Source organism: Anopheles darlingi, chromosome 2 (assembly GCF_943734745.1).
Source record: "Anopheles darlingi chromosome 2, idAnoDarlMG_H_01, whole genome shotgun sequence".
Lineage (NCBI taxonomy): Eukaryota > Metazoa > Arthropoda > Insecta > Diptera > Culicidae > Anopheles > Anopheles darlingi.
The window spans coordinates 38,331,903-38,341,902 of NC_064874.1; the positions used below are offsets into that span (position 1 = coordinate 38,331,903).

Below are 10,000 nucleotides of genomic sequence, written 5' to 3' on the forward strand. Positions count from 1 at the left end.
GTGCGATTTTGTTGGGCTAGGTTTACGTTAATTTTTTCGGTGTTTGAGAGACACGTCAGCGCATCGGTGGACTGGGATTCGGAGAGTATGCGATCGAGCTAGGAAACAACAAGAAAAGAAAACCCACTACGGATGATAGTAATATATCCCCATGAACAATTCCTTTTATTTCAATGTAATTGATAGTGAACCTGAATAAACTGAAGAAATCGTAGTATAAAATGATGAATAAAGATGAAGATGAATTTGATTTAATGGACCTTGGTGCGTTGCCGTTGGGGTCATAGTGCATGCACAAAACATAGTATCGATTCGTCGCTACATCCCAGTAAGCTTGGTCGCAGCATTGGTATGTATGGCAAGGCGGTAACAAATATTTATACTAATGGATTCTGATTGGTTAGTATTGCATTACTAAAGCCGATTCCAAGATAACAGAAAAGTAAAATGAATGAGCAGTGTCGCGCCATGTGGTTTACGGAGTTCTAGCTTCGCCACGTCAACGCGGTCAGTAACATCCTTTCACAGGAACTCCGAGCACTTTTCTAAACGATTCCGGCCGTGTTGGCCTCACCATGAGCTTATAATGCTTGCCAACGGCTTTAGCCACTCATTTAAATCGTTCAGGTTGAGTGGCCGTTCCATGGATGGTTTAGCTGTGCAAAACTCGATCTGGCTCGAGAACGGCATCTTCCTGACCAGCTCAGCGACCAACCACGGATCGTTGAGATACTCTTCGTGGCCCAATGCTTTCATGTTGGCGACCAAATTTTCGACGGCATAGGCCAAACCCGGGATTCCCGTTAGGTCCGGCACCTTGACCCGCCTGACGTCCTTCACCAGCTCAGCGTACACGAGTTCGGGACGCCCGAAACACTCCTCGAGCCTCTCCAAGATCGCTTCGACGTTGGCGGAGTCGAGGATCAGTGGGCGAATGGCGTACTTTGCACGGCCCTTCACCGCTTGCTGCAATCGATGTAGGTTTTCAATGTTGGAAAATTTACATTCGCGCGTCGTTTCCTCAAACATTCGCTTGAATTTCGGCCAATCTTTTGGCTGCCCCTCGAACACGGGGAGCTTTATCAGCGCTGCACGTTTCGCCTGGTGATCATTCTGGACGTTCAGCGCCTCGGTCAACCTTTCCAGGATATCAGAGACTTCGGCAGGCACGGGCTTCATTTCCATAAACTTTCTTAATTGTTCGTTAATAATCGTGCACTTAACACACATCAACGGCACGTGGGGTTCGGGCAGATGCTTAAATCTCGTGCAAGCGTTATGAGAACCACGGTCGGGATCGTCGCACTGGACCATTTTACACGCTTCCTTGGTTTTCGTATCCAGCTGAGAATTCTTCGTGGAGTTAACGACGCAAAAATGCTGCTTCTTCATTTTGCGACGATGAAACCCGAGTACGAAATGTCCAAAGCGTTCACCAAGAAAGTCCAAAATTTCACTGCTGAATCTAAAATCACAAATTGGCCACAAGTAACGCGTGCTATGTGTGGCAGGCTTTAAGGATGTTGCCCCCAATATCCGAGCCCATCGGCTCTCTCCGAATTGGCTGATCTAGCCTCTCTCCTTATCGCTAGACACGCTTGTGCCTGATCGGCTCTCCAGAGCAACTTGTCGCTAGCTTCCTCGAGGGCTATGCACCTTCTTTCTCTTCGTACAGAACGCTAGAACAGTATCATCGTCCTAGCTCTTTGCAACTCGATCCTCTATGGAGTTACTCGGCTGGCTCCGGTGTCCCCAACGCAGCAAAAGGGAGGGTCTGCTACAGCAGACCAAGACCGTTTGTTGGTTGAGACGCCAGATAAGTAAGTGAGAGATTGGTGTTGCGTTAGTAAATGTTTGTTTTTATTTCGTTATTTTTGTTATTATTATTTTATTTATCGTTTGCGCATAAAATGTTCACTCATCAAAAATATAGTTCATGTGGTTAGAAAAACTAGGAAAACGAATAAAAAAAACAGTATCCTCCAAGGATGGATCAGTATTACAAGGAATTCCCCATGGAAATATTAACCGCCCCTAGGATAGGCTAATCTAATGTAATTTGTAAAAAAAAACGATAACATAGTACAACTACGATCATGCGTTCTGCTCAAGATAATGCTCCCGGGCCGTTCTTACATTCCGTGCCGTCCCAGTTTTGTAGCGTTTACTCGACAATCACCTCGAACCGTTCGACCTCTTCGCACATGCTATTGAACTCTTCGACGAACTGTTTGAATTCCTTTGTCTGCAAAACCCAGTGTGTCCCACAGCCACCAGAGAGAAGTGAAAGCATGAGTAAAGGACATCTATCCGACATGCAATGCAGGGGTTAATAATCGCGGTGGTTACCTCTTCAACCGGCTTCTTTCGTCGTGCCTTGCGTCGTTCCTTTTTCTGTTTCTGCTTTTTCTTTTTTGCTTCCGCATCCGAATCGGAGCTCAACTCGTGCGGATCGTCAGACAGGGCACCATCCTCGTCGTCACTAAGGCCCAGGTTGGCGAGATAAATGTTCTTCGCCCGCTTTCGTCGAGGTATGCGCGTGTATGTCCGTTGGAGTGTCTGTAAAAGGGGGGAATGGGTTAGTTGCTGGTAGGTGGCTGGATCTAATTAAGGTCGGGAGTCACTTACTGAACGATCAAACGTGTTCTGTGGTTCATCGAAGAGCACAACCGAACCCAGAAACTGGTCAATTTCATCGTCATTCTCTGCTTCCAGCGGTTGGTTGTTCTCGATCGCGGACACGTTCGGCGGTTGGTGATCGCCTGCCGCTGCTGTTCCGTTCGAAGTAGCACGATCGGTTTGGAGCGGTGCAGTTTCGACCACCCTTGGTGTAGAGGCCGCAAATGCGTGCAGCGTACGAGTCGATCGTTTCTCGGGACTGCTGAAAACGCTACGTAGCAATCGCGCCTTCGTCGGTAACCGTGTCGGTCCGCCGCTCGATCGCTCGAGTGGACGTTCCCGGAAGATGGGTCGCTCAGGTAGCAATTCCTTTACAGCGTTCAGTCGCTTCTTTAGCGTGGCTGCCGAGATGTTCAGTGGCATCGGTAGTGTGATCTGTGGTTCCGAAACATCTTCGTACGATTCTTCTGCAAAACCGAACAAATCGTCCACACCGGTAGCATCCTTAGCCGATGTGTTGCTGCCATTACGTTGTACCGAATGATTGCCTTCAGGAGGAGGCACATTTTCTATTGCTTCCGGTGTGTCATCGAAGGATGTTTCGGCGACAAACTCGTCGCAGCTATCTTCAATGATGACATCGTCATTCGTGATGGCAATTACGCTCGGCTCTTTCGCCGGTGATCGTTCAACGTTAGGGATCAACTTGTCGCGCACCGCGACAACTCTCGACCGATTGCCATCGATCGTGTCCGTGGTAGGGGTCTGGTCAAATTGCAATCCTCGCCGGAGCGGTACAGGTGATGCCGGAATCGGTTTCGCCAACGGTGACATCAGTGGACTGTTGTGTTGTGGCAATGGAACGAAATTTAACGACTTCAATGGATTTCGCGTCGTAATGTGGGCTCGATCCGGAATAACGATTACATCCTTCGTCCCTTTGTTCGCTGGCGCTGTGCTACGAGAACTTGGAGCACCGATCGGTACCGGTTGCCCACCCGGAGGAGTTCGATTCTCATCATTCGAATCATTCATTGCATCACGCAGCTCATCCAGCATCGATCGGAAGTGGTCCGTGCTTTGATTAAAGTTTTCCACCGTTTGCTGCTGTGCATGAGACAGTGGCGATGGACACGCAGCCGCTCTTTCAACCACCGTTACACTGCGCTGTATCTGGTTGATGATGTGCATGGAACGGTTAAACGATTGCATCGATCGTGTGTACCATTGGCGTAGCTTTGAGCACGCTTCCCGCATGTTGCCTTCGTATTGCCGACAATGGGCGTCATCGGTTGACGAGCCTGCCGGTTGGCGCATTTTGCTCTTGTACTTTCGCATCACGCCGATCAGCTTCTCGCTCATGGCACTCGTCGCCTTCAGCTCGTTGTACATTCGTTCGACTTCGCGGAAATTCTCTTCGCTTAATACCTCCTCAGGCGATAGAGGCTTCTGCGCCAGCGTTTTCCGTGGTGGTTGCTGCGGTGTCGTTCCTACTGTCCCATTCATCGCCCCTTCCGGTGGTAGCGCTTTCGGATCTGTTTTACGGCGCTCTGTTACATTCGCGATCGCAGGCGGTGGTAATGGCACATGGCTCTCATGGCTATCGTACGATGGTAACATCTCGCGATTTCTCGGCACATATCTGCTTGGCGGTACAATGTGATCTTCTTGTAAGCGCCACGGTGAACCCACGTTCAGGGGCGAAACAGCGTTCGCCGGTGGCAGCAGCGATGCTCCGTTGCTTCTGATGTTATTGGTTGCCGCCGGAGTGGATGTGAACGGTAGTGGCAGTGTGGCCGGATTCTTTAAACGTTCCAGCGTCGGATTGGTGGCCCGTTTTGGTGATGGAGCGCGTATCGGTGGCTCGTACGGATCCTCATCCTGTAATTGAACATCATCCGAACGACCGGCAGGGAATGGTTCGTGGAAAAAGTCCTCAATGTCCAGATTGACGACATAATCTATGGGCTGATGATCCGTTTTTACCGGACCACCACCGATCTTTTTCACCAGCTTCGCGATATCTTTCGTATTGCAACCGAACGGATTTTTCGGCTTCCCTCGGTTCTGCTTCGTTGGCTCTCGTTTCATGCGAACCGACGGTTTGGCTGCTGGCGGTGCCCCTTTGGGGCCAGCCTTCTTTTTAACCCCCTTCGCGGGGGGTGCCGTTTTGGGTCGTTTTGATTTCTTCTCTTTCCCCTTCGTCTCGACCGTTTGGCTTGAGGAGAGAAACTCGTACACATCGTTCTCCTCATCTTCATCCTCCAGCAGCAGCGGCAAAGCGGTTCCAGTCAATCCAAACTCCTTGCGTCTGTTTGCACTTCGCTGCGGTTTCACGAATAATTTACTCTCCGTTATGGGCGGTGCAGCAGCTGCTCTATCTTGAGGGACGGTACCTTCCTCCGGTGGACTTGCCGTGACAATAATTTTGGGAGATTTAGCGAAAGTAATCCGAGGTTTCTTCTCGGGAATAGGGCCAGGAATGCTCTGTTTTCCTAGGATCGTCGCCGATGAAAATCGGTTCGTTTCTCGAACCGATTGGCGCTGTGTAGCTTCAAGCTCTCGGATTGTTTCGGTCAGCTGTTCCGGGTTGTGCAACGTTTGAAGCGCTTTCTGCGAAAGAGCCGGTGCCAGCCGCTTAACAGAGACAATGAGCATGGCGAACGGATTGTTTGCCTTCGTCGCTCGACGTTTACGTTGCGTTGCATCTGGTTCTATCGTCGTCAGCGTTATCATTTGCTCTGGTACCGGCGGTACGGATTCAACTGGCGGATCCAGTGGGACCTCCACAACTGACTCTTCGATAGATTGCTTCGCAGGCGAGACACTAGCGGGGATTGGCGCATCCAGCTGTTTGCGTTTCGTCCTTGGATTTGGAACATTTTTTCCAAGTGCTTGGCCAGTGCGAGTGTTCTGATTTGCCGGAACTTGTTGCTGCTGTCGTTCTGCTTCGGGCCGCGAGATGTCTTTGCAAATATCCGTCAACACAATGACGCAGTCCTTCAAACCGAAGGATTGCTTAAGTCCGGACACATCCTTTTTGCTGGCAGGAACGCTTCTACCACGGCCAGGTTTCGTGCGTCTGGTCACATTCGAGTGACGGTCCTCACGGACAGGGGATGCACATCCGGTTGCTGTAAAGGGAGATTAAAGATCATGAGAATCTCCTTTCCGTTTGTCGAATGCTGCTCCACTTTTTGAAAACTTACCGGCATCCGTTTCCGGCACCAGATTAACCTGCCTGGAATCATTTTCCGAGTTTTCCGGTTTCGTACGCCGACGTCGTGTTTGAGTCTGGGTAACGAATTGTCTGTACTTTTCGTTCGGTGTGGCTTTTCGCAACGATTTTCGGAAATTTGGAGTATTTTCACCGCTTGGCGCCATTTCTGTGAATTTCAAATTTCATAACAAACCCCAAAAGGGGGGCGGGGGGACCGGAATGCCGCCAAAAATCCGTAGGACTCCCCTTCTTTCCACTATCGCCCGCGATTTGAACTACGGGCACTGCACGTGTAAATAAGGCTTAGAAAAACGACCAACGCGTAATAGAAGTTGTACAAAATCTTTAAAACGCAATAAAAATATACTTTCGCAGCTCTAACTTCTGGCTTCCTTTTGTTTTGGCGTCGCGGTTTTTGTGAACATTTTTGACAATTTCTTCGTCGTTTACATCACCGCGGTTTAAGGAGTTGGCTGATGCGGTTTTCGTTTTTTGCAACTTGCGACTCCTGGACCCGTTTATAGGGGTACCTCGCAGTGACTAAAGCGCCCTCTGTGGTAAACTGAACGAAACTGGTGGTTTAAATTATTTGTATGAAGTGCCCGTTAACAACAGTAAATTACGCGAAAAGAAGTCTGCGAGGCTTGCGAGAAAAACATATTTTTATGAAATATTCCAATAAATACATCGACAACTTTGCATATTGTGCTTAAACCTATTATGCGAGGCCACTTATTCTCATTTCGACTCAGCGAGGTCTGCTGGACGAACTTCCCGGTTCCCGTTCCAGTTCAGGTTAAATCAATTTTCTCATAAATATGCTCCTGCATACTGCCACCGTACACTATGCGTTTCCGCTTTAACCACACCACACTGTTCGGATCGTACGCGGACACATCGGCGGTAGGCTCACCAAGGGAAGGTTTCCCTTCGCCGGATTGGCGTGAGCGAAGCACATTTAGTGCTGCCCAAACCAGCAGCGGTATCACGGCCAGAGCGATCGGTATCAGAAACAGAACCATCAATCCAACGTACCCACCGGACGCCTCCTGCTCGACCGGCATACCGTTCGCGTGCACCAGATTCACGTACGCATCGGCCATGCTGACGCCCACATAATTGATGCCGACGCACACGTAGATGCCGATGTCGCGCTCGGACGCGTTGTAGAGGATGAGCTTGCTAAGGTAGACATCGTGCGCCAGCAGCTTCTCGCCGGCCGACGGTAGCAGCTCGTAGAAGTTCTCCAGATAGCGGATCGATTTGTTCTGATTGAAGCTGTGCTCACCGAGCCGCTTGTTAAGCCGCCGGAACCACTTGATGGTCGGTGGGACCTTACTGTGCACGCGACACTGCAGCACGATCGGCGTATCGACGATGGCCGTCGTGTTGGCCGGCAGATTGTCCATCAGTTCCGGCGCCGGTATCGACTCGTCCAGTGGTGACTCTGTCGAATGCAATTAAGTCATCGTCACTGTCATCCTGCTTGAGGGCGGTCCCGGACACGGAATCCCGAACCGTATAGGAACACATACTTATTACCAGTAGCTCGAAGGACCGGACTAGCTGAATTGAATAGATGGTCTGGTTATCCGTCCGGTACGGGTGGATCGTGCAGCGATACAAACCGGCATTCGCATCCGAGACATTCGCAATCGTCAGCGTCACGCGGCACGGTTTATTGTCGCAATTAAGCGGCCGCCAGTCGTAGCCATCCAGTGCGGTACGGTCACTGCAGGCAGTCTGCTGGAATCCTTCTCCCCCACCACATGGCTACAAATGGGATCCGAGAGTCAATATCACTTCCGTTCTCACATCCTCACATGTCGAGAAAAAAAAACACCGGGAATCGAACAAATTGAATGGAATGTTGCATTACCTTGAAGTACCACCGCACGTCCGATGCATTCATGTGCTCCGCGTGTTGCTCCTTGATGCCGCACTTCAACCGTGCATCGCTGCCAGCCACACTCTGCTGCACTTTCGGAACTACCGTGGGATGGATTTTAGGGAACGGGAAAGAGATGCTGCTTTCATTATTGCACGCTGCATACGCTTCGCTACCTACTTTCAATGTCGGACGCAGATCGTGGCGTGGCGTATGTGGTGATACAAGTGCTCAGCAGCAGAAGCACCGCAAACGCTGATGATGGTGGTGGTGGTCGTTGTTGGTAACCGCACGCTCGATTCATGGCCGCCTGTGACGTGAAGAAGTCGGCGCCGATGTTCGCAGCACTCCATACATCTTTCAACCATGGGAGTCTGGGGCGTAATCCACCGCAGACGAGAACAGGTCCGTCGTATGCCGACCTGTCTGTGTGTGGTTCTCTCTCCCTATTGTGGTTCCGTGGCGCGAATCTGCAAATGAAAGGAAAAAAAACGGACAAGGTACGCAACATCAGCGATGGTCAGGGTACGCGTGGTGGCCATCAATCCATCGGCACGTGCTGGAATGCTCGCGTGGTACGTGCAGTGGTCATTCAACGTGGCATTGCACCGAAGAGGGTTGGGATATGGATCGCGTTCATCACTTTCCCATCATCGATGAGTCAATTTGTGCGTGTGTGGGTGTGTGTGTGTGGCGAGGTTGAAAGTGGAAATAAACAACTTTTAACGCACCTTTCACACCTTGCAATGAATAGAAACATCATCAACCGGCATGGAATGGAAGGCCGGCATGCCGGTCAGAATGGTTCTGGTGGCCATTTCCATTACGCATGGTTCAAGTTCGTGCAGTTGAGCACTTCATTCAGCTCACGGCAAGTGATTTTTCCAGTGCTTTTGTGCATCAGCAGCTTGTGATGATATTCATTGCAAATTGGCTGTCTGCATTACCGTTCGATTGAGTATTCGCTATCGATTAATTTAAAGTGTACTGATGTTGGGCTGGTTGTAAAGTCGACAATGGATGCATTATTATAGCATCTCGAGTGTCTGAAATAATTTATTTTGCAACATTTTCATTTTCGGCATAACCTTGCATGAATAAAGTGATGTAACGGAATGTTTCTTGTTTGTGGAAGTAGCTGCTAATAAGAATTGCGTTTGAAATGAGATACCGCTTAAAGAAGACCCGTTAGTCTTTGAGAATTGAAATATAAACTCAAGATCGTCAAGAATTGGATAACCTTAGCTAGGTTCTAGCATGCTTCAACTTTATGTTTCAATTCTCTGACTGGCGCGGACAAACCCACGTTTCATTACAATGTAAGAAAGAGCGAGTTCCAGAACCCAGAACAGAAGATAAAACTCGAAAGCGAGTTGAATTGCCGCTCGGGTACTTCACTGAATAGCAATTACAATTACTTGAGTTTCATTTACAATAGAAACAAACTCAACTCCCGTCGCATACCGGTAAATTGTTCCTTCACCGGTTCTTGGAGCGACGCCCAACTCAGCGACAGCGAGGTAAAAGTTTGCTCGCCCACTACCAGCATTTACTCGCAGATAAAGCGTTAGTTGGCAATTTAAAATTCTCTTCAACCACGTGATCAAGAACCACGCGGAAAGAAATAGAGTAAAAGAAAGTGGAACGCGCTCCACCCCCAGGGCAAGTCTTCGCTGGTGTCTCCGAGAAAAAGGACATCAGTGTACGTGCGTGACAGTTTGGGCAAAGTTTACCGACGATTGCAATTAAAGATGGGTTTTGTAAGGAGCAGTAAGCAGCATGGTGGAAAAGTAAGACAAAGATCGATTCCGACTAAGTACGATTCCGCACACCGGCGCGGTGTTTCTGCACGTGCCAGGAATTGAAAGTTGTATTCTTCTCCTGCGGGGGGTTCGCATGCAATAATTAACTCAATTTTTCAATGTAAATGATTAAGGGATGTTAATTACACTTAAATTCAGCACCCACATCGATCTTCATCAAACGCGCTCCGTCTGAGCGTTGGCGGGTACCAGAAATATTGTCCTGCAGACCGATAAGAACCCTTTCGTTTCCCTTTGCCAGCGTGCAGCTTGCGGTGGTCAGCCATCGAGCTAGTGGCAGGTAATTTGCGCGTTCCACGTTGGAGTATCTAATTATCCGAGTAGAAAGTTTAAAGCTGCTGCTGTTGAGCTGTAATTGAGTCAATCTCTTGCTTCGCCGGAAAGGTGAAAGGACTGAACTCCGCCGCTACGCCAACAGCAACAAATATCGCAGTGCACTAAACCGGAACA

The 10,000-nt window shown here is 49.4% G+C and overlaps 3 protein-coding genes across 7 annotated transcripts in view; 1 reads left to right on the forward strand and 2 right to left on the reverse strand.

Moving 5' to 3' along the window:
• The window catches only part of LOC125948509 (uncharacterized), a 19,305-nt gene extending 19,044 nt beyond the window's left edge, over positions 1–261 (forward strand). For all 4 annotated transcript variants that reach the window (XM_049674655.1, XM_049674658.1, XM_049674659.1 and 1 more), the window contains exon 8: positions 1–261. This exon is cut by the window's left edge and continues 2,400 nt beyond it. The gene's annotated coding sequence lies outside the window, so the exon portion shown is untranslated.
• A 1,618-nt stretch (positions 262–1,879) lies between these two features.
• Positions 1,880–6,238, reverse strand: LOC125948521 (nascent polypeptide-associated complex subunit alpha, muscle-specific form). The gene is made up of 4 exons (XM_049674689.1): positions 5,829–6,238; positions 2,629–5,753; positions 2,350–2,559; positions 1,880–2,245 (listed from the first exon to the last, which is right to left on the reverse strand). Exons 1-4 carry the CDS (start codon positions 6,001–6,003, stop codon positions 2,165–2,167), a joined length of 3,591 nt encoding a protein of 1,196 aa, XP_049530646.1. The 5' UTR covers positions 6,004–6,238; the 3' UTR covers positions 1,880–2,164.
• Positions 6,239–6,466: 228 nt separating this feature from the next.
• On the reverse strand, positions 6,467–8,292 carry LOC125948580 (fibroblast growth factor receptor-like 1). 2 transcript variants are annotated; one of them, XM_049674790.1, is made up of 4 exons: positions 7,908–8,292; positions 7,719–7,828; positions 7,375–7,612; positions 6,467–7,286 (listed from the first exon to the last, which is right to left on the reverse strand). In XM_049674790.1, exons 1-4 carry the CDS (start codon positions 8,236–8,238, stop codon positions 6,631–6,633), a joined length of 1,335 nt encoding a protein of 444 aa, XP_049530747.1. In that variant the 5' UTR covers positions 8,239–8,292; the 3' UTR covers positions 6,467–6,630. The 2 variants fall into 2 exon arrangements, with proteins under 2 accessions (XP_049530747.1, XP_049530748.1); XM_049674791.1 differs by having other exon boundaries at positions 7,719–7,866; positions 7,908–8,290.
• Between the last annotated feature and the right edge of the window lie 1,708 nt (positions 8,293–10,000).